This window comes from Toxorhynchites rutilus, chromosome 3 (genome assembly GCF_029784135.1).
Source record: "Toxorhynchites rutilus septentrionalis strain SRP chromosome 3, ASM2978413v1, whole genome shotgun sequence".
Classification (NCBI taxonomy): Eukaryota; Metazoa; Arthropoda; class Insecta; order Diptera; family Culicidae; genus Toxorhynchites; species Toxorhynchites rutilus.
The window spans coordinates 61,027,145-61,052,716 of NC_073746.1; the positions used below are offsets into that span (position 1 = coordinate 61,027,145).

General features: G+C 36.4%; 1 protein-coding gene across 3 annotated transcripts in view; it reads left to right on the forward strand.

The window, feature by feature from the left end:
- LOC129776077 (transmembrane protein 65) overlaps nucleotides 1-25,572 on the forward strand; it is a 98,344-nt gene that overhangs the window by 23,730 nt on the left and 49,042 nt on the right. For all 3 annotated transcript variants that reach the window (XM_055781474.1, XM_055781475.1, XM_055781476.1), the window contains one exon: nucleotides 10,667-10,708. In XM_055781474.1, coding sequence (XP_055637449.1) covers nucleotides 10,667-10,708 — 42 coding nt within the window. The remainder of the gene's footprint in view (nucleotides 1-10,666; nucleotides 10,709-25,572) is intronic.

Sequence of the window (25,572 nt, forward strand, 5' to 3'; positions counted from 1 at the left end):
GATGCAAATAATTATTTTTCTGATGTAAAAAGGTTGATAAAATGTGGAGGCGATCTGGCGTAGTGGTAACATCCATGCCTCTCACGCTAAAGGTCACGAGTTCAATTCTCACTCCCGACATTCTTCCAAAAATGGAAGTAAAAGTGACGAACCAGCCTAATGAGTTGAAAATCACTATAATACAGATAAAAAAAAAAAAAAAAAAAAAAGGTTGATAAAATAGCATTTAAATAGATTTAGATAGGCAAATGCGAGTTGGAATAACCTTAAACCCTTAAAAAACAGCCAGCTTAAAGTCGGATTTAGACGTTGTGAGTTACTCGGCGGGAGTAAACGTCAATTGATCCGAAGAATGCACCCATACCACGAAATATGACATTTGATTTGTATGTATGGAGCTACTCGCTCGTTCAAAGCGCCCCATACACGCATAATACTATTGTACCAATTTTTTTGACATTTTTATTGAAGATTGTCCACAAACGTACAATACAATGGCGCCACAGTCATATTTGTGGAATGGAATTGGATCGTTTGGAGATGATATTGAAGTTTGTGCTAAATATTGCGCAAAGCTGGCTACTGATGTTCAATAGTTCATCGATCGTACTTGATGGAACCCGATACTTGATATCCCATAATGCCGGGAATGAACGATAAACCTCAATAAACTCGAGAATAAATTACCGTTTTTATGGTCATCGCGACACACACGTCCTTGAAAAACAGAAATTTTTTTTAGAAGAACACTTACTTTACACCCGGGACGATGTAAATGTAAACATAGACTTTGACATGAACTGACACCATATTGCACAACGTCACCCATAGATCATGCAATATTTCAAGGGTTGCACAATAAATATCTAAAAAATTTTATATCCTACAATATATTGTACAACATTTCAATATCAGAAACACACGCTCAATATTATTTCACAACCCCCTATATTGTGCAATAATATTGTAGATGTATGGGCCGCTTAAGAACAAAAAAAAATTGAATTAGCTCGGCTGCGAGTAGCCTCATACATGCAATTCAAATGTCAAATTTCGTGGTATGGGTGCGTTCGTTCGTTCTTCGGATCGATTGACGTTTACTCCAAACCGAGTAATTCACAACGTCTAATTCCGGCTTTAGTAACTTTAATTTGGGATCAAACGGGTGTGCAGCATGTACTAATTGATAGAATCGATCGAAAAATGATCATATGATCTGCACTCCTTTTAAATCTCAAAACATAGATCAAAAAATTTATTTGAAAAACAAGGGATGGAAAAACCTTGATGCTCAAGGAATATCAGAGAAATGAAACGACGCCAAAATATTAGGAAACTCCGACACCAATCAAGAAAAAAAAATTAGAAAAATTTTGATCATTACTGTATATAATTCAATTCGAATTTCAACTATTGCGGTAATTGGAACGTTAATTATACAAAAGGTGTATTTAACACGTTGAGCCCTGCGTCGGTTCCTAGGGGTCCCTATATACGGTGTGCTTTCGGATGTTTTACAAAATGTGACTACTTTCTAGTCGATTCTCTGACTAATTTCTTTTTATACAATGAGTACTTTTGGAAGCTGGGACCGACACTCCGACCGACACTGTGCAAATGCTATTGATGCGGACTGAATGGAAAGCGTAGCAAAACAAATTCGGGGCTTAACATGTTAACTAGCCAGGTTTTCTTTGTACATTTACTTCAGTGTATGTCGTTGCTTTTACATGAGTGGAGTTAGGCCTCAAAAGGGCATACAGCGCGAAAGTAGAAAGCTTCTGACCGTCGTAACCTCTGATGACCAATAGATGAAAACGATTCGAGTCCCTTTCAAATACATTGACAGATTTTGGGCGTATCATTAAGTCTCAGGAGACATGGCACCGAAACAATATTCTCAATTATTTTATAGTAACAAAAGTAACTAATTTGCTCACTATGATTAAAAAAAAATGAACCACTGGAACATTTTTGGTAGGGATTGCTATCGGGTTTAAGTCTGCGGAGGTTTTTGCCATCACAAAATTGATCGGCTGTGTCGCATGGAAACGCCAACGTTGAGAGGGGCTTCTCCTTTAACGCTTAATGTATTCATGAAAACATGCTTGAGGAATTGATTGTAGCTAAGGGACAAATAATGATGCTACTAGCTGACCTGGCAAACATTGTTCTGCCATTTAAATTATTTCTAGTGGATATTTTAGCTGTTAATAATATCTAATGTATTGTAATGTAATGTGATGTAATGTGTTCAAATGTTTTCACGATCTATAAAATTATTCGATTGTGATCGATGAAGGATAGATATCGGACAGATACGTGAGGGTTTGACCGAGTATTGCATTGGACCGTGGGGAGATGGTTTTCTCGAGCCCGAGTGTGATGGCGGTTCATTCTTTGATGAAGATGAAGATGAAGATCAAACGGATATATGGATATGAGATCTATGACATACAGAGGAAAACAGCGCTTTAGACGATGACCGTCGACAATAACTAAATAAAAAAAAAACATTTTTTCTAATTCAATTTATTTTATTATCGTAACTGACATGCTTTAACTTTTTAATGTCAAATGTAAAGCGAAAAAAGTAATATATTTTTGTCATAGAATGGAAATTAAATAAAGAAAATCAATATTTATTTCAGTCTGTTTAAAAAATACACACTGCCGTTTTTAATACGGATGGCTATATTTATAAGTTTGGGAAACCAAAAATACGCCAGACAGCTTCATTGGAGCTGATGTAGGGGAAGTGGGGACAATTTGGACCCCCTAAGCGAATCGCCTAATATTTCCAAACCAATACGATCTAAATTAAAAATGTCTCATTGAACACTGAATAACACTTGTTTTCCCTCAATCAATAAGACCTAATTAAACAAATGGAATCAATTTTGGCATGTGCAGCTTTAAGGAGGCAATAGATGTTTCTATGGTGACCCCTCCCCCTCACTAAGGGTGGTCTGCCATACAAATGAAACAAAAATTTGTTTATAACTCGAGAAATAAGCACGCAAACGGAACCAAATTTGGCATGTGGGGGTTCTAGTGAACAAAAAATGTTTTTATTGTGGCACGATACTCCTCCTCCTCTCTAAGAGAGGCTCCCATACAAATAAAACACAAATTTCTGCATAACTCGAGAACTAATCAAGCAAAGCGGTAAGGGTAAAACTCGAGGAAGGAATCGTTCGATTTGAGATGTCATTATTTTATTATATTTTCTGTATCAAACATGTATTCCATGTAAGGGAGAAACATGTTATTTGCAAAATCTTGAACGAAAATTAGGTCAGAGAATACTTTGATATTATAATGACGAGTTCTGGTAAAAGTACTAGGAAGTAAACTTAGTAAGGAAACAGGAAGGAAGTATTTATAACAAAAAAAAACATTTTGGCCAAGACGAAGTTTTCAAGGTCAGCTAATCATTATATAGTATAAAGCTTCAAACTACCAAATATAATATAAAATAAGAGAGATGATTTTTGGACATTAAAATTTGATCAGTGGTGATTTGAATTGTCTGTGGGGTGATTTGGTCCAGTTGTGTTTCATCGGAAAAAAATTCTTATGTTTATGTAAAGTAATTTGGGATAATATTACAATCAGTAACATTGTTCTAGGATCGATGCCAGGTGTCTTGGCCAGGAGCAAGACCACAAAATTTGCATTGAGACCATTTCGGATTCTGCATTAATCTTTCCACTGTTGTCCGAGCATTTTCAGACGCATTCGATGCTTGGTCAAAGAAAATCCGTCCTTGATGACCTGCGTTGCTCTTTCAAGATTCTCCTTCTTCCAACGTTATCTGTATATTTTTTTTTGTAATTCCGCGACATCTGGAATCAATTAGACCAAAGAAAAGCTCCAAACCGGTAGGACCAATTCACACCACAGAAACATGTCCGTGTCACCCCACACAACATGCAAAAATTAAAATGCAATTAATTTGATTTATTGTTATCAAAATTAAAATTCACTGCATTGAAATGTTCCTTCCGCGAACAGAACTTTACTGCATAATACACGAAAAGTATGTTTAACTAACGGAAAAAACCTTAAAACCACGATTGAAAAATTTACATTTTCTGACAATCAAAGTGCTTGTTTTGTTCATGATACCGTTTCCCCCACCTGTTGAATTTAAACTATGTTTTTTTACGTTGGATACATACGGTTTAACAATAAAAGGAGATTATAAATAATCCAGGTTGAGCCGTACTTTTTGGGATAAAGGGTGAGATTATTCGACTTCTTTTCTTTGAATGTATGTCCCATTCATTTAGAGTAACACAAAAATAACATGAAACGTATGAACATGAAGTAATGCTTCAAATTAGACAGTATGAGGTAACTTTTCACTTCAAACACGAAATTTCTGTGAGTGATAATCCGCGGCCAGGTCCTGTTTCAACAATTCGAACTTGAAATAACGTGAAAACAACCCCTCCGTATTCTTTCGATTGGTCTATACTCCAAGCTGAAACAAGCGATGGAAACAGCCTGAAAAGCTTTCACCGTTCTCTATATTTCTATCAACGCAGCTTATCTAGGAAATTGAAGAAGATTAAAACAGCTTCAAAAGCAGACCATTACTTTGCAAAGCCACTGCTTGCTCCAGAAGTTTTCACGAGCATCAGTTTCTTACATTTACTCACTGTACTTTTAGCTGTTATTGCTTTTTTTACTATCAGCGGAAGCTCTTCCGTTTGATTATTGCTCGGGACAATTTCCGAACTGTGTCACAAACGGAGGGAAAAGTTTACGTCCACCATCTGAGTGACCAACCCTATTATCTCGACGCTGATGGGCGGATAATAAAATTCAGATCAAGAAGCACAGCTAAGTTTGAAGCATGAAATTGTGCATTTAATGTTTTAAGTTTGTGGCTAGGTGCAAAAGCTATCTCAATAATTGCTATGCCACATTTTTGATAGCTATTGATGTTATTCCCGAACAGCATTTGCAGTCGAAAAATATGATCTTGCCAACACGCGCAGCTATTCCATTTTCAATCTCTCGCTTGATTATTTTTCATTCTCCAGACTAAATGCAATTACCGATAACGGTTGTTTTCCCATTTTCGAAAGGATGTTGTAATCACCTGCTCTTCGAAAACACTTCCCCCCAATCAGAGGGAAGAAAGGTACACCACAATGTTTGTTGATGAGAAAAAAAGGCAAGCCCACAAGTTTCACATTTTGTGTGCTGCCCGTAATGATGTGTATCGAATGAGCTTATCGTCATCTACCCAACCCGACACAATATCTAATAAATAATGTAAACAGCTAGAAGCGCTAAGCGTTCCGGATGCCTTGATTTATGGAGGCTCGGATGGCGGATAGAGATAAGAAGTCAATGATCCGAGTGACCTTTTCTCACTAATAGTTGATGAACTCTATTACCTCATTTTGCTCGGAAGTGTAATGATCGGTACGTGACCGGAATGAAGTGGGCTTCTTGTATGAACAACAAAATTGGGCAAATGAAATTCTCCACCAAAAATGGCCGTTGTTCTGAACGATCTAGATTCGATTCAGCTTATGTTGGATTTTACTACGAAATTAGAAGAGAGTAATTCCAAATGAAATCGACAAATGACAAAACATGAGTATTTTTAATTCGAATCAAAGTGTGTATTCCGTTTGGGTTAGAGGAATTGGGAATTTTTTGACTCAAGCGTAATTTTTGAAAAGGGCGTATCGATTTGAGTAAGAGAAATCTTTGATAAGTGCTCCCGTGGCCGAGTGGTTAGCGTCATAACTAACATGCCGGGGGTTCGGGTTCAATTCCCGTTCTGGTCGGGGGAATTTTTCGTCAAAGAAATTTCCTCCGACTTGCACTGTGATCACGCGTATTCTAGAGCTTGCCACTCAGAATGCATTCAAGGCGTGTTATTTGGCATAGAAATCTCAACTAAGTACTAATAAAAATGACGCAAGTAATACTACGTTGAGACGGCGAAGTTCCTCTAGGAACGTTAGTGCCATTGAAGAAGAAGAAATCTTTGATAATTTATATCTCAAAAACTATGAGTCGTACCGAAATAGTGTCTTAGAAAGAGTTATAGAGTATTAATGGTTGAATATGAAAAAAATCTACACTGAGAAAAAACAGTACTCTTTTTTTTATTTACAAAATAAAAATTCAATTTGCAATATCCTAAATACATATTTTTAAATTTTGTTTTTAATTTTTTCATACAAAATAGAAGTCATGCAGAAAATTTAAAAAATGGGCCCAAGATGGTAAAACTATTTTTGACGAACTTTGTGGAACATCGAATTTTTAGTAATTTTCTAAACTTCGAATTTTTTTATGTTAACAATCATTTTTAGCCACAAATTATGAATTCTGATGTGATTTGAAACAAAAAAGGTTATTATCAATTTCCTTCTAAATGTAGCCATTCTCGAAATATAAAAAAAAATATTTCTAATTTATTGTCTTTTTTATAGTAAATAATCCCTTTCAATATGTTTGTCGTGTTATACCATCATGTTCATGAAATTTTATGAATTTGCTTATAATTTCCAACAACTTTTCCAAATACATCATGGTTCATTTTTTGACTCAAGCGTAACTTTTGAAAAGGGCGTATCGATTTGAGTAAGAGAAATCTTTGATAATTTATATCTCAAAAAATATGAGTCGTACCGAAATAGTGTGTTAGAAAGAATTATAAAGTATTGTTGGCTTAATTTGAATATACACTGAGAAGAAAAATTAGTACTCTTTTTTTATTTACAAAATAAAATTTTAATTTGCGATATCAAATTTTTTTTTTATATTTTTTTCAATTTTTTCATATAAAATAGAAGCCATGTAGAAAATTTAAAAAAATGGGCCCAGGTGATAAAGCTATTTTTGACGAAATTTGTGGAACATCGAATTTTTAGGAATTTTCGAAACTTCGAATTTTTGTATCATCAATCATTCTTAGCCATTCTTAGCCACAAATTATGAATTCTGATGTGATTTAAAACAAAAAAGGTTATTATCAATCTCCTTCTAAATGCAACCATTCTCGAGATATTTAAAAAAATATTTCTAATTTATAATCTTTTTTATAGTTAATAATCTTTTTTAATATGTTTGTCGTGTTATACCGTCATGTTCATGAAATTTTATGAATTTTCTTATAATTTCCAAAAAAAATTTTAATTGATTGAAGTTTGTATTAAGATAAAAAAGATTGTTTTGGTTTCGCTACGTTTTGTATTAACCCACATGTCTTCGAATGTTTCGTAACGTAACTCCTAAACATATGTCTTTACCATAATGATGTATTTGAAAAAGTTGTTGGAAATTAAAAGCGAATTCATAAAATCTCATGAACATGATGGTATAACACGACAAACATATTTAAAGGGCCTATTTACTATTAAAAAGACAATAAATTACAAATATTTTTTTAAATATCTCGAGACTGGCTATATTTAGAAGGAGATTGATAATACCTTTTTTTGTTTTAAATGACATCAGGATTCATAATTTGTGATTAAAAATGACTGCTATCATACAAAAACTCGAAGTTTCGAAAATTCCTGAAAATTCGATGTTTTACAAAGTTCGTCAAAAATAGTTTTACCATCTTGGGCCCATTTTTTTAATTTTCTACATGACTTCTATTTTATATGAAAAAATTGAAAAAAATATAAAAAAATACATGTTTTTTGATATCGCAAATTAATTTTTTTTATGTGTATTATAGTGACCCTCAACTCATTTGGCTGGTTCGTCACTTTTACTTCCATTTTTGGAAGAATGTCGGGAGTGAGAATTGAACTCGTGACCTTTAGCGCGAGAGACATGGATGTTACCACTACGCCAGTTCGCCTCCACATCGCAAATTAAAATTTTATTTTGTAAATAAAAACAAGAGTATTAATTTTTCTTCCCAGTGTATATTTTTTCAAATTAAGCCAACAATACTCTATAATTCTTTCTAACACACTATTTCGGTACGACTCATATTTTTTGAGATATAAATTATCAAAGATTTCTCTTACTCAAATCGATACGTCCTTTTCAAAAATTACGCTTGAGTCAAAAAATGAACCATGATGATGTATTTGGAAAAGTTGTTGGAAATTATAAGCAAATTCATAAAATTTCATGAACATGATGGTATAACACGACAAACATATTAAAAGGGATTATTTACTATAAAAAAGACAATAAATTAGAAATATTTTTTTAAATATTTCGAGAATGGCTACATTTAAAAGGAGATTGATAATAAACTTTTTTGTTTTAAATCATATCAGGATTCATAATTTGTGGCTAAAAATGATTGTTAACATACAAAATTTCGAAGTTTCGAAAATTCCTAAAAATTCGATGTTCCACAAAGTCCGTCAAAAATAGTTTTACCATCTTGGGCCCTTGGGTAATAAAATTCCTAATTGCTGTGAAATACTCATATTTCCTCCAACCCAAACGGAATACACACTTTCATTGTAATAAAAAATACAAGTTTTTAAAATCTGCATTTTTAGGACGATTTCATTTGGAATTGCTGAAGAGATATCACACAATGATAAAGATTTTTCTTCCGTGCAATAGAACGAATCTGGACTTGATGTCAATGCGAAACGACGCTCTCAGTAAAGTTTTATTTATTCCTTGAAGCGTAAATTTGCATATGATAGCAAACCTTCTTCGGCTCTGATATTGACCCACATAATGGAAATGTTATTCACTCTCTGCACATACTCGCGTTCATTTTACAGACAAAATACCAATTTTGAATTCCTTTAGCTCTTTATGTTGGGGATTTGAATAGATTTCTATTCGATAATAGACCTAGATAGTTAACGTATTTTTTCATTCTACGTTCTTCTAAAAAATTATTCAGAAATAACATACGTTGATTACAAAATGTCGAAATTGAAAATTTTTCATTGTAAAAACGGATATCAGTTATGCTGCGCTGTTTAACATAGAATCAAATTAATCATATTTGATGAGCCAGATGGGCCAGAGGCATACAAAATGGCTCAGAACGACGCTTTAAACTTTGCCTCGTCTTCTTCCCATACTATGATGGTCTCGAATCTAGGAACTTCATCGTCTAGCTACTTGGGCCAAGAAACGTGTGAACTTTATCACTTAACTCCACCGGCTTCAGCGCTCTTGCATTCTTGTAAAGTTTGCTGATTATAATGGAGAAAGCCGCAGAGTAGCATACTGTTCTTGACGATTCGATAAGAGTTGCAACAACTCTGCGATGATGAATATGAGGCCGATTATGCGGTTTGAAAATTGAAAAATTACACGAAAGGACCTTCCTAATTTGTGTTGTTTACATATGATTTACGACACAGCATTTGTGAGTTTTATGTATTCAATATTCATGGGGGAAATTTTACCACAATAATAATTCAAGCACTATTTACCGTTCAATGATACAGCATAGCGTGATATGCGGTGCGGAACACGAACCGTCAGCAGCATAACGTATCTCTGCTCGCGCGCTTTCCACGTTCCCTATATAAATCACACAAAACCGCCCCCGCCGAAGCGAACAGCAGTGTCGGAACAAGAAGCAACAGGAGAGCCGCATGAACATGAACACTGGTGCTTTGATAGCTACAAGCGTTCCGTGAAGAGCCAATTCAATGTTTTCTTCACGAGGTGAAACAGAAAACACTCCACGCCTATTACTTGGCTAAAACGTATGCGAATCCTTGCTTGTGGTTTCCCCAGATATCGTCCGTGATTTTACGCGTATCCAAATATCACTTAAAGCAACATGAATGGGGAAAAAAAAAGTTTTCCAGAGTTTTCGTACATACCATACCATATGGGATGGGAGCGGGATGCTTTGAGTTTCCGTAACATTGCTTGCCGTGGGCGCTATTTTTCCATCGTTTCGATATTGCTCGTGTAACGAGGTTACGCCTAATCGCAGCGAATTTATTTTAGAATGTAAAATAAATAATTATATTTCCCAGCGCGAAAGAAACCCCAAACACTCGGTACAACAGGCTTATAAATGAGTTTTCTCCGGGAATCGGGTGTTTATTCTGAGACACAGACACAGTGTTGTTTTTCGTTGGTGTGAAACCCACAAAATTTCTTGAAGCCGTGGTATGCGTCGTGCTACTTAATTAAAATTTCTTCTAACTTCCAGCGGAGAGCCATCATTAATTACATTTCCGTAGTGGATTATCAACCAGTAACGAGTGCCGATGCCCAAAATGGAAACGGCGTGATTAGTTGTTTTTTATGGTTTTTTTTTCCAACTGAAGGTATCCTTTTAATTATTCTAACTTAGATTGGGGATTTAATGTTATTGGTATTTTGTGTTAACCATCTCCGTTGAAACAAACTGAACAATCCACTTCAAACATTCATTAAAGTATTACTAACCATAATTAGTATTTCTTCGTTATTGCTTTCCGTGTTACAATTTTCTAGTCCTAGCAGCTTGAGTTTATACTGTAATCGAGTAATCATGTTCTGCTGTTATACATATATGCTACTGTGTGAATGCTACTTCCACCCTCTCTAACCCCAAACTCGTTAATTGCATGTCCCGAACAGACAAACCTAACTAACCACGTCACGCAAGGACACCGACTGCAGAAGGATAATTCGTCTAATCTAGTTTTCATTTCTTGTTCTCGTTCCCGATGTATGCACCTTGCAGCGGATACCGTGCCGGCGCCACCGACGGCGGACCTGATGAAATGTGAGTACCCACTGTTTGCAATTAGGTATATAGTGTATGATGAAAAAAATTCCGTAGAAAATTAACCCTCTTCAGGACCCTTCGAATCTATGGTTGGTGGTTCAGTCAAGTATATAAGATAGTTAAGAGAAACGTATAATAATCAGAATATATTTTAATCATAATAATTTATTGTTTGTAGGTCTACTTTTTAATCAACTGATTACTTATTGATATAATAATATATTCAAAAATCGACTCTTACTCTAAGAGCTGAACTCTAAAGAGTATTGCATTCCCTTCGTGTTTTTGGAAAAATGTGAATCGTTGTCCCAAATATCTACTTTTTTACGAAAATTTGTATAACAAGTTTTTATGATTTCTTATAAAAAACAAAGAGACTTCTCTTATTATATATTTTTTGGAGATGTGAGACCTTTTTACATACTATATCGAAAATTCAGGAAGATACTACTGAAAGATGGGCTGAAAAGTCCCGGGATTTTTAATGAAAACAATCGTTTTTTGGGCAAAGCCTTAACATAGTTTCTTTCGAGGGCAATACACTTGGTATATCGAGTTTCCAAAATTTCGATTCCCTTTCAGTAGTACGAAACGTCTAAGTCTTCGAAATATGCCTCAATGCCACTCTGCAGACTGCCCATTGGACCCAGTAGTGTGGTAATGGATCCACGTTTCATCCATTATCACAAAACGTCGAAAGAAGTTCACTCGATCACGCTTCAACAACGCCAAACCGGCTGTTTAACAATCAACGCGCCGCTGTTTTTGGTTGACGGTCAGCAAACACGGCACCCATTGCGCGGATAGCTTTTTCATGTCCAAAATGTCGTGTAAAATGTATTCCACTCGATCTTTTGAAATGCCTATGGCCTCAGCTAACTCGCGTAACTTCACTCCACGATCGTTCGAAACGAGTCGATGCACTTGTTTTACGATTTCTGGATTCGTAGCCTCTTTTGGCCTTCAGAGCGAGGTGCATCTGCGGATCTTGCACGGCCCATTTCAAATTCACTAAACCACCGATAAACTGTTGTTCTCGAAGAAGTGGAATTTGTAGTTTGTAAATGAATAAACGAAATGTCATTAAACTTCACACATAAGCTATTGACAGATCAACCTCTCGAAATGTATCTTGTTCATTTTTTATTGGCGCCATCTGCTTAAAAATCCGGGGACTTTTCAGTCCATGTAGTATATATTCACGTTACTGAGAGATATTTTTAACTTAAATTCTTACGATTTTCCTTAAATTTGCAAATTTCTCCTACTGAGCGAATTCGCTGAAATTCATTGTCTAAAAGATTATTTCTAACACCATTAGGATGTTTCAATAAGTTAAATCTATATATATAAAAATGGAGTGATGTCTGTCTGTCTGTCTGATTCTTATAGACTCGGAAACTACTGAACCGATCGACATGAAAATTGGTATGTAGGGGTTTTTGGGGCCGGGGAAGGTTTTCGTGATATTTTGAGACCCCTCCCCCCTCTCTAAGGAGGGGCTGCCATACAAATGAAACACAAATTTCTGCATTACTCGGAAATTAACCAAGCAAACGAAACCAAAGTTGGCATGTGAAAGTTTTAGGGTGCAATAAATGTTTCTATGATGGTTAGACAGTCCTTCCCCCACTCAAAGGGGGGGCTGCCATACAAATGAAACACAAATTTCTGCATTACTCGAGAATTAATCAAGCAAATGAAACCAAATTTGGCATGTGGAGGTTTTAGGATGCAATAAATGTTTCTATGGTGTTAAGATACTCCTTCCCCCTCTCTTAGAGGGGGCTGCCATACAAATGAAACACAACTTTTTGCATTACTCGGAAATTAATCAATCAAACGAAACCAAAGTTGGCATGTGAAAGTTTTAGGGTGCATAAAATGTTTCTATGGTAGTAGGACACTCCTCCCCCCACTCAAAGGGGGGGCTGCCATACAAATGAAACACAAATTTCTGCATTACTCGAGAATTAATCACGCAAATGAAACCAAATTTGGCATGTGGAGGTTTTAGGATGCAATAAATGTTTCTATGGTGATAAGATACACCTTCCCCCTCTCTTAGAGGGGGCTGCCGTAGAAATGAAACACAAATTTTTGCATTACCCGAGAATTAATCAAGCAAATTAAACCAAATTAAGCATATGGAAACTTTAGGGTGCAATGAATGTTTCTATGGTGGTTAGATACCCCTCCCCCCTCTCTTAGGGGTGGCTGCCATACAAATAAAACACAAATTTCTGCATTACTCGAGAATTAATCAAGTAAATGGGCGGGACGAAGTTTGCCGGGTTAGCTAGTCACTAATAAATAAAGTATTGTCATGATGCTAATAAATACGAATTCATGAATTATGAAAATTCCCGTTCTAGAATTTCGAGAACCACGCAAATGCGAGAACCACGCCAATGCGCCGCTGTTTTTGGTCGACGGTCAGCAGGCGCGGAACGGCTTCAGCTAACTCGCATAACTTCACTTTACGATCGTCAGTGCGAGTAATAGTCCTTCAGCTAGCAACTCATCCAGGCCCGGAGTTTAGGTTATGTTTTCTAAATTTCCATTCTTCAATGCTAGAAGCAAATGTAAAAATGCAAAAAGTTTAAAGCTAAAGTTAGAGGCTCTCTCTCCACATTGCCGTAAACGAACACTACATTTGCATTTTATTCGCAGTGGTATAGAAATATTGCATCTAATTGATACATTTGTTGTTGTTTTTTGACTGCACAGATATGTGAGCACAGAAATGCGCAAAACAAATAGGAAAGTGGAAATGCTTCCAATTTTCGTTAGTTTAAACCGTCTAAGGATAAGAGAGCCGTAACGTTTAGCATATAAAAAAAATCTAAAGTATTCCGACTCGATTGGTATGCTAATCATCCAAATCTGATTGTAGCAAAAACACTTCAATACTATTTCATGGGGGTCTTCATAGCCACATTGATTGCGCGTTCGCGATCGATCGTGAGTTCAAAACTCAGGACCCTTATTGACCATCTTTGTGTTGTTACAGAATAACTACGTCCACGCAATAATTATCAGCGATGGAGATCGATTCACGGTGGAACGAAGATCGATTCACCCATACAACTGCTCTGCTCTGCAAGAAACATCGGGATAATGTTCTATTAATAATAACACCACAATGATCGTATCAACTGTCTCCGCTGTTCGGTGGTCTAACTGGATAATGGAAGAACAGAAGGAATACTCGTACGCCTAAATGGCTACTGTGTAATGTATTATTTGCAATGGTATAGAATGAATACTCTTAGGCGTCGTGCACAAATTACGTAACGCTAAAAATCCGCTATGATAAACATGTGACATGTACACGATTAAAATTCGGCTAATGAGTCTAAATAATAAACAAATGGAATAAAAAAAAACTATTTCATTTCTGATTTGCCACTTTTATTGTAAGACATAGACCTTCGTCAAAAGGCAATTATTATGCATATAGTTAGGCATGCACGACACCTTAAAAAATTATGAGGGTGCCATTCACTAAGTATCGGCTTGGTTGCGCGCATTTACTCCAAGTACCCACTAATTTTTCGTTGCATATCGTGTTACGCTTATACTTTGTTTCAAAGGAAGGCAAATTTATTGAATTTATGCTATGAGAAGCTGCTTCTGCAAAAACACTAAAACCTACTATACGGGCGGCAAATAATCAAAGACGTCGACACCGTCGACATATTGCCAGGGACAACGAAAATCACTGCACGAAAACCGTCGATAACTAAAATCCGATTAATGGGCTAGCGGTCGAGAGGCATTGGCAATTGAAAAGTCGAATAATAGGCTAGCGATTGAATGTTAACTTGGGAAGGAACGAAACTTTATAATAAACTCTAGTAGACATTTTTGGAGACCCTGATGTATGATTTTGTCAAAACTTTATCGTTTTACTTATTTTCATATTAGGTCTCAGTCTCAGTATATGCCATTGACTGGTCTCTGTCTAAAGTTTAACTAAAAAGTAAATGTTTTCCACTTTTTTTCCAAAAATTATATTTCTTAAAAATTCTTAACTTTTGAACTACCGCACCGATTCAGACAATCAACATATAAAATTGAAGATAATGAGCTAGTCTTCTTTGTAAAAATATAACACTGGCCATGAAATTGGATTTGGTTTTCGTAATTTTTGATTGCATTTGTTTTTTATAGTGTTCATGGTCTCGGGACCAAGGGCGCTATATATTTTATTGTATTTTTTTGTTGAAAGCTGAGTTTTTTTACATAATATATCCAAGAATTAGAGAGGCTTTATTTTTTGTTCTAGAATTATGATTTTTTCAAAATTAACCGATGGCTCGAAAAATCAAGTTTTAACCCTTTTTTCAACACAAAAGCTCATAACTATTGAACTACTGAAACGATTTAAATGATATTCCTATGCGACTAGACATCATACATATGACTAGGATCCAAATCTTGTGCAAGCATAGTATTTTTTCAAAGAAGACCAATTCATTGGCAGGAACAACGAATAACGCCTCTCTGATTTTTGGATATGTTATGTAAAAAACCCTCAGCTTTCAAGAAAAAAAAAATATAACACCCTCGATCCCGAGACCGTGAAAACTATGAAAAACAAATACCATAATTATGAATGCAAAATCCATTTTTTTTGCAAGTGTTATATTTTTTCAAAGAAGATTGGTTCATTGCCTTTAATTTGGTACGCGATAATCGAAATCGGTTTGGTAGTCCAAAAGTTATGAAAAAAACATTTTTCAAAAAAAGGGGAAAAATATGATTTTTTGGACCACCCTAAAATCGAAATGGGTACCATAATAAAAAAAATAAAAAAATACGGGTCTAATGTTTTGCAATAAAGAACAAAAATATCGGTTTGATATGGAATGGCTGTATAGAGGGGTCACTCTACGAGAAAATGTAACGAAAAATTAAGAGATTTCAAATACATATTACGCAAAATCGTTATTGCGATATATGTTATACTATATACCGTTAGTAACAATTTAGTAAACAATTTAGTGAATAAAGTAGGTAGGGGAAGTGGGGGTATAGTGGTCATCCTAAGGAATATGCCAATTTACAGCGTCCACATACCGATTCATTTCCCGTTTCTCGAAGAATATTATAGTTCAACTCATTATTCTTCAAGATAGCAAACGGCTTTTAGTATGAAAATTCAAAATAGCACAATTTCCATTATTAGAAAACAGGTGAAAAATCGAACTTGGAGGTAAATTGGTCACCTAGTGGGGGCAAAGTGGTCACTTGCACATGCGTTTTTTTCGCCAAAATTTATTCAAATCATATTTGATAATGAAGGTACATGTATGAAATAAGCTTGGCCCATTCACATAGAGTCTCAATTTAAATTTTCTCCTATGTGTAGGAATGTAGATTTCATTCGTTGCTTGTACTGTGGTGGAACGGAAACAAACATCATGTTTGCATACAGTTCAGCCGTCTATGTAGACGGATTCAAACTGTCTCTGAACGAACTGATTGCGAGCGAACTGTTTGGGAACGAATGATATGCAGTTGAACTGAATACACGTGGAAAGCGGATTTCATTGGACGGAAAGGATTGGAGAAAGCTAAAAAAGTGAACGATATTGTCATTCACTAGCAAAATGCATGTAACCCGTGAAAAAATCATTGAAATTCAATTTCACTCTCGGCAAAGCTCTAAGTTTTCAATTAAATTTTTTTTCAACTCGTGTTTATTATTTATATACTTTTTGTTTATTAGAAAAAATCCGGAAGAAGCTGAGAGAATTCATGAATTGGATAAATAAATAATCTTGTAGTGGAAAAGCAAATTGAAAACAAAAATTTCCGTTGCTTTAAATCGATTGTGACAATTGAAAAATGCAGTTACGGGATTTGTTTTCTGAATTATCATCAAATATGATATTTAATGGAACCTAGGTTGAATCCCAACGGAAAATATGAAAAAATGCGCGAATCGATTTGTTACATACAGCATTATCGGGTGAGAAACACATTTTTACATACAATTGACGAATTCCATACGAATTAGGAAATGTCCTTTCTAATCTAACAATATCAATATCATGTCATGAATAGCTGTGAAACTGTCTATGCACTGTAATATAATGGCTTCGTATAGTATTCAGCTAAAATAAACAAATGAAAGAAAAAAGGCGAGCGGACGATTCATATTTCTGTAGGAACAGTTTTACTAATAAGTATTTTCATGTACATTTATGAATCTATACAAGAAAACCACGGTTTTCCATGTTAGTGTTGGAATATCTATCAGACAACAAGAATAGTTTACTATTGAAAATAGAAATAGTAATAACTAGCTGACCCGGTGAACTTCATCTCATCCACAATTCATTGAAATAATTTCGAACACTTATGTTCTCACAGAAATTATTTTTTCTGTACGTGATCTATATTCGTGGTATACAATTTCTTTTTTGACATATTAATCTGATGCAGACTAAGACGCATCAAACCTTATACTGACTGCTCAAAACCGTTGCTCCGTTCTCGAGTTAAAGATGAGGGACGGACACCAAATCATTTGTATTTATTTAGGCTAATGGTTCTGGATTCTTTCTACCACTACAATTCATCAGTATGTTTGAAGTTCAGTTCAGTTCATATAATAAACGTTTTTTACTAGGGCCACAATTTTGAATTTTAATGAGTTAAACTTACAGATTTCTGAACTGTCCAAAAAACGCAATTCAAAAAGCAATTGTCGTTAAAGTCCTACGTCAAGGTTTCGTTCAAACCTCAAGGCTCAGACCTTTCTTCAAACGTATATTTAAAACAATGGGTTCCAAAATATTCCGGAATTCTCGGAAACACATTCGCCGACAAGCCGACTGGCAAGAAGCAATTTCAAGATATTCCATGTTCTCCATCTGACATCATCCGTTGTGTGAAACATCAGGTCCGTCTAAGCTGGGATATAACCTGGAGAAACAACAACACTTAAAGAACCAGGCTAGCTTTGTTCGACCGAAGCAACAGTCGATAAAGACTGGTTCTCACCAGTCTTCGGCTTGGTCACATTTTCTTTACTCACTCCTACTTAATTGACAAAACAGAACAACCCTTATGTATCTGTAATGCGGCCCTAATATCCGTTAGTCATTTTTTGCTGGATTGATACCAAAGACACTCGAGCCCGACACGATATAGGTCGAGGCCCTGGAGACATTCTCAGCTGAGAGGAGTCTCAAGAAAACAGTTTTATTTAGCAATTTTATTAGCATTTCTGAACAAAATTAGTTCTTTGATAAAATTTTATCGAATCGAAAAAATCTAAGTCTCAGTAAACAAACAAAGAAGAAAATCAAACGCATACTTCTGACACGGTTCAATAGTTCTATCCTGCTAGTAACCAGAAGGATTGAAAATGACTTCTCTCAAGCCCGATATTTAAGAGTTTTGTTTTAGTTTCTCATCCTCTTATCCTCTTATCCTCATTAACAAACGTATAATTTATTGCACAGAATGATTGCACAGAGCTTCACGAGTGGCAAGGCAGAAATATTTTCAAAACAAAGCCAATCAGCTAGACTTTTTTGGAAAAATTTTACAGTTCGTCAATTGAAGAAAAGAAGCGCCGGGACGTAACGAAGCGCGCTTTTCCTGCAGGGAAACGGTAATCGCCGCGACTGCTGTTGAAGTGCGATATGTGATGAATGTCCTATTCTGATGAATCTGGAAATGAACACCAAATGAATACCAAACCACAGTGTATTCCTCGCTGCTTGTCTGTGATTTTATGCATTTCTGATTGGCTAATAAATCATTAAGGTTGCGGGCTTGCAATTCAGTTTCCGCTTCTCTTCAGGGACTGAACACCTAGCGATCTGCAACAATGTATGCGAAATTCTCTCAATTGAGTACAAAAGCCGCCTCAGCTTGAACTTTTGGCTGGTTCGTCACGCACGTTCTCAATTTATTGAGTGTAAACAAGCTATTTTTTTCAAAATGGCCTTCTCAAGGCTCAGAGTTTAGTTTAGTTCTTCAAATCGGCCTTTTTCCAAACTAGAGGCGAATGAAATTAGAAATTCTGAAGCCACTATAATTCAAACTGATATTATCTTTATTCAAGTCACAGTTACGCTCCAGCTAGCAGACAGCAGTCTTTCTTAATGCTGATGTCAGATACAGTTGTTTTGCTCGATATAAAAGAAGAATTTAAGATGGATATCGCATCATTTTTGCTTCTGTGTGTAAATTCAAAATTTTGAAAACGTGAGCCTTATATTTGGGGTGCAAGGATTCGAACGTTAATACCTCTTTACCGGATGAACGAAGCGGTATGACACCCACTTTAGAATGTTAAATAGTATATGAGTGATGCTTGATACTTATTGAACTAAACACGTTTTTCCAAATCTCAAATACTGCTTTTAAAGCAACTTATTGAATTTACAAAATTCTATAATAATTGGTAAAGTCACAAAAATCCATAAATATGCTTGAAGGCTCATCGAAGTCAAGATTGCTTAGCGGTTGATGCATGTCGTTGGATGGCCGTGAAAGCACTATAAACATTGTGCTCGTCCTGGCCAACCTCAGTTTCTATTTTACAACGATGTTGACCGGGTCTGTAAAAATTTTTGCCTCAGTATGCATTCTCAAAATATGCGCGAAGTAAGCCTAGTGCAGAGCTTACACCGATGGGCAGAAGCAAAGCAGGAGATAAATGTTAAATAAGACGTATCTCGTCAGTTTTCAAGTCGTGAAGATTGGACATTGGTTATGTTTGATTGATTTAGCCGTGGAAATTGTTGATCTTATACGTTATCAAATAGATAATAGGGACAAGGGAACAAACATGAGATCGCCTCGGGCCGCATCGTGTCTAGCCCGAAAAAAATATTGGCGATGCATACTGAGTAGGCAAAGAGGATACAAATCTCGTGCATTGGATGAGAGCTTCATTTGCCTCTAGCCTCGAAAAAATGAAAATTTGGGAAACTAAACTAAACACTCGGCTTTGAGAAAGTCTCGCTGCCGGTGTCATCTGGTCGATAGCAGGATGACTGATAAATCGTTTTGGTGACTTTCCGATCGATCAATGAATTTTCGTGAATTCGAACATTATTTCCGGGTTGAAAGTAACTTAAAAGTGCAGTGCATTGCAAGTCGAATGTGAAGAAGGTATAAGAGCTGCAACTGTCAATACCGCCATCCCACCATCCCACCGTTTTGAGTGTTCTTTGGAGTGCTGTTTCTTTGAGCGTTGGAAATGTAATTTTGCTACGAGATACTGAAAAACTACTTGAATATTTAGCTCAGTGTTTCAGTGCCGTTCTAGACAGCGATTCATCGAAAGTTCATGTTAATTCTGAGAGTTAATTTAAAAATTTGCTCAAATTGGCGTTTTATTCCACGCAAAACGTTCGTATCCCTAACTCGGTGAATGCATTAATTCATCGGCCCTTGTCAGTGGTACCAAATGTTTGTACTAAAGAGTTCACTTCTTGTGTTCTTGTATTTTATAATGTTTGTTTACTGTCGGTTATAATTTCGTAGTCCTACGTTAACAATGCGGTCATGTCTTGGATATCACCCTTCTTTACTTATTTTGTTTTGCGGCCCGCAACAACATGACACGTGTTTGTGACCCCTCTGAAAAAAGGTTGAGTACCACTGGGTTGAAATAATATTTTGCTGACTGAACGAAGAGGTATGACAAATACTTAATCCAAAAGATAAAAGGTCTACGATAGATGTTTGTTAATTATTGACCCAAAAACTCGTTTTAATAGATTAAAAACTAATTCAAGAGCAAATTGAGACGAAGAAGTTTCTCTAGAAACGTTCGTGCCATCGAAGAGGAAGAACAATATGAAAATACGAGTACGTTGAAACAGCGAAATTGATGCCAATTAAATGGATCGATTTTCCTCGAAGGCATCCAGGGTTTATCCCTTCGAACTGATTTCATTGAAAACAACGGCGCGATAGATTTATTCATATATACACATCCCTAAAGCTCTTCCTGTTCAGTGTCATGAATTGTTTGGCCTCATCTTAAGCCACATGATTGCGAATATGTATGTTTACAGTCCAATATAATCTGATAGATTTTAGCATTCTTGTATAGCCAATTCAACTCGATGTCTAAAATGGTATCGATTTCATTGGCATTACATCGAATCTTCTGCGGAAGCGAACGTCCGTTTCCACGGGATACTCTATCCGGTTGAGCAAGTAAACTCAGCCAATCTCACGTTCCCATGTCAACATGAGCTTCCCAAATTCGCACATCGTGGAAACGTGCCTGGTGTCGCAGCGACAAAGAAAAACCTCACCATTCTCACTCGAGCATAATTTTCCATAATCAGCTTGAGGGCATGATTATGGGGCTGGTGAAAAAAGAATTAAATGTAAAATTCCGAAAATTTATTCAAAGTAGGTGTCCTTTGTGAATTTGCAGGTATTGAGTAAGAAAATTCCAACTGAAGATAAATACACTAGAGGCACAGAGAGCGGAAGCTTTTTACCCATTACCGGGGCTTCTTTTTTTGTGCTGTACAACACGGCCAATCACTTATACACAGATGCACACCCCCCAAAATAAACGTAACAAGGTAGCAAATTTCGTCATTAGAAGGGGCTTTTTCTTCGGATGATTTCCGTACCGGAAGTGATGACAAAAACCGCACACTTAGCATAGATGATACACATTTCAAAGCGACACGAGGCTTGTGTTGTGTGTACGGGGCTAAATATTCTTGAGATAGCATTATGATGTGGTGCGGGAATGCGCCATTAACTGAGACCCCAGATAGATTTAACAGTCCCGGCGCGTAAATATATAACATAAAACTTCATCACGTTGTAAAACGTTCCTGTTTGGTGAAATATAATCTTTTCATCGGAATAACATCCTTTGTGTAGGATTCTGTGAAAGAAAAACGCCAATGTTGTCCTATACACACCAGGTTCATAGTTATGTTATGATGTGGGCTTGATGATGATGTTGGAAAACCAGGTGGAGACGCTGGGTAGATCAATTATTCTACTGGAGAAGGATGGTAATCATGTAAATTTTCATGGTAGAAATTTAAAAAAAATAATTTGCATTGAACCTGTTTTGACAATATGATTGAGTAGAAGAGAGCCACAAAAATTCATAATATCACCCAGAGCATCTCAGATTGTTATATTAGATTGGATAGTGGATAGATTTGGAGAAAATCACAAATAATCTGTTGCTGGGATATTTAAAAGGATGAACAACAATATTGTTAGGCGAACCAGCCCAGGAGGCTGAAAACCTCTCAAATAAAGAATAAAAAAAAAAAAAAAACAATATTGTTCTAGTGCTAGTGCGATTGCTAGTTATTAAATAGAATGAGAGGGGCTTTGTTGTAAAATGTACACCGAGAAAATTTGATGTGAAAGAGAGAACTAAAATCTATGCCGCCAGGCAATATATCCTTGATACCTTCGGAATTTCATTGTTCTTTTTCTCTTTGTTAAAGAAATCTAACCAGAAGCTACTTTCATATACAAGAACACAACCAAAAATACCTGTGGGAGATTAAATTTAAAACGGAATTATAATTAGGTCAGGGATCGGCTCTTATGTCATGGCCGAAGGTAATTCATTCAGTACCAAAACCAATGCCAGCCAACATTCAAGCATCAAAATAAAACAAAAAGACCTAGTCACTTCGTATACATGAGGAACAATGAGAAAAAAAATACACAAACGCGCGATATTATCTGGCACACTTGTACCATGAATCGCACGTTTTTGTCGTAGCCACCAACTCTCTCGCTGTCACATACGCATAATTTGCATAACTTGACATTCCACGAGAAATGATACCGACACAAAGCGAGTGTCAACATTAATTGTATGCTACAGTATTTTTCATTAGATTATGAATCCAGACAAAATGTTCGCATCACGAATAATCTGAATTGTTCTGCTGTTGTGGAATAATTTCATTCATTTATCATTCGTTCCTTTTTTTTTGCTTTCCCAAAACTCTGTCATTGCAAGACTGTTTTACCTTAAAGCAGAACAAAAAAAAACGATCAATTAAACAGAATTGGACGCAATTGGCGATCTAACGCAAATCGTAAACGATAAGTGAAACATCTGGATTTTGTTTTTGAACTAGGAAAATGATGATAATATATCGTAAAACTCAAAAACAAATCACGTATATTTCACTTCCGGACTATCCAAGGTAGTTCTCACATGCAGGAACCATGCATTTTTCAACTTGTTTTTGATTGTGCTCTAGAATTTTCTTTTTTGGTTCAACCATTGTCAACATTTATACAGTTTCACTACTGAAAGAGATAACATGTTATATATAAAATTGCGCAGAATTAAATTTCTTCCAAACTCATCGTAATCAAATAATATCTTAGGATTATAACATTGTAATTTATGGAAAGAACTACAAACCTTCCATAAGTTCACATTGCAAAATTTAAAACCATCATCACTTTCACCGCAGCGCTGCCTAGGTGTAGATTTGTACGTTAGATCACCAATCAGTTTTGATGTTGATGTTTTTAAGCCAAATAAAAGCGCATTTCGCGCCCGCATTCCTGATTGGTGCGCCATGATGCACGCCAATTGGTTCTGTTGGCTAATTCCCCTAACAGTATTTTTCAACTTTTGGGTAACAGTATCTTGAGGTCTGGTTCCACTTTAAATGTATTTTTAGGTATCTCGATGAATGCAACGTAAAGAGTCGGGACTTCCATTATCTATGTTCCTTAACGGACAAAGCGCGTCTGATGTTCAAGGGATTTGCAATCTTTTCTCAGCGAAGTTTTCAAGCATTTTCTCAAATGAGAGCCTTTCTCAAGAGCAACTCTCAATGGCCACAAGAAGCGTTCCACTTCAGAACAACTCTTTTTTCCGCATCGATGTCGACGATTCAATGCTACAATCAGCGTTCAACAAATTGAAATCCTCGAAATCTGTTGGACCGGATGGAATCCCATCATTGATTTTAAAAAAATGTGCTGTTGGATTGATGTCTCCAATGCGGATTTTGTTCAGCTTGTCCTTGTCAACGGGTATCTTTCCGTCGCTTTGGAAGAGAGCATACATTTTTCCGATCCACAAAAAAGGGGACAAAATGAACGTTGATAACTATCGAGGAATCTCTGCCCTGAGCGCGGTTTCTAAACTTTTTGAACTCGTAGTTATGGGACCGATATTTTCCCATTGCAAGCAATACATTTCCATCGATCAACATGGATTCATGCCGAAGCGTTCTACCACAACGAATCTTCTCTCTTTCACAACGTACATATTCGATGGAATGTCCAATGGTGTGAACCAAACGGATGTTATCTACACCGACCTGTCAGCCGCCTTCGACAAAATCAACCACGATATTGCAGTGCAAAAGTTAGACAAGCTTGGTTTCAGCGGAAATCTCCTGCATTGGTTGAAATCCTATTTGACCGGACGCTCTCTCACGGTGAAAATTGGCGATTGCCTCTCTGTTGAATTTTCGGCTACATCAGGAATACCTCAGGGAAGTCATCTCGGTCCCTTGATTTTTTTGATCTACTTCAATGATGTAAATCTAGTCTTGGAGGGCCCTCGGCTTTCCTTCGCAGACGATTTGAAGCTGTTTTGCCACGTGAAGTCTGAGGTTGACGCATTATTTCTCCAACGGCAATTGGAAATTTTCCAGATATGGTGTGTGAACAATCGTATGACACTGAATCCGAATAAATGCTCAACGATCACTTTCTCAAGAAGAAAAGATCCAATTCATTTCGACTATCATCTAGATGGTGTTCCACTAGACAAAGTCGAATGTGTGAAGGATCTGGGTGTTTATTTGGACACCAAACTCAACTTCAAAGCACGTGTCAACTACGTCGTAGGTAAAGCCTCCCGCAGCCTTGGGTTCATTATGCGTATTGCGAGAGATTTCACCGATGTCTATTGCTTGAAATCTCTATTCAGTGCTTTAGTTCGCTCTACGCTGGAATATTGCTCATCGATTTGGAATCCATTCTACCTGAATGGAGTCAACAGGATTGAAGCCGTGCAGAAACGGTTTATTCGGTTCGCTTTACGGCATCTACCGTGGAACAACCCTCATCAGCTTCCAATTTACGAGTGCCGATGCCAACTAATAAGTCTAGAAACGCTACATGTACGGAGAGATCTAAACCGCGCCTTATTGATGTATGACGTCTTGATGGCTAGGACTGAATGCCCAGTGATCCTCGAAAACATCAATTTTAACATTCAATCTCGAACTCTACGAAACTACGTCTTCCTTCGAGTACCTTTCCGTCGTACTAGCTATGGATGCAACTCAGCCGTTCAAGGCCTGCAGCGGCTGTTCAACAAAGTAGCTTCGACTACCATATTTCACGAAGTGCGGTTCGGCGAAATTTCATTGTTATGATAAGAAATTTTCATTAATATCATTAGGACAGAAAGTGTCTGTTGATTTACCAAATAAATAAATAAATAAATAAAAATTACATCACAGAATAAACTTTTTTATTGGGTTGCTCGTAACATAATTGCCGAGTAGACACATAGATGGCATCAATGGTGTTTGTGAATGTCTTATGTCGATGTTATGATTTGTTTTCCTCTGACGTTTGTTAGCTCTTTTAGCTTGCTGGGATATTTGGATACTTTAGAAGCAAATTACACTTATTTTTGTTGAAAATTATTAGTTTGGCGTCAGTTTTTGTGTGGAGTCTAAAAACGAGTATTTTCGTCATATTTTGCTTTTTTTCGTAAAGGAATATACGCTGTGCAGGCTGTTTTTTAAAGGTACGTGATGTGTATGATGGGGAAGCCTAAAAAAACAGTGCCGAAATTCGTTCTGGAGAACTTTCGCTCGAGGATAAACAAC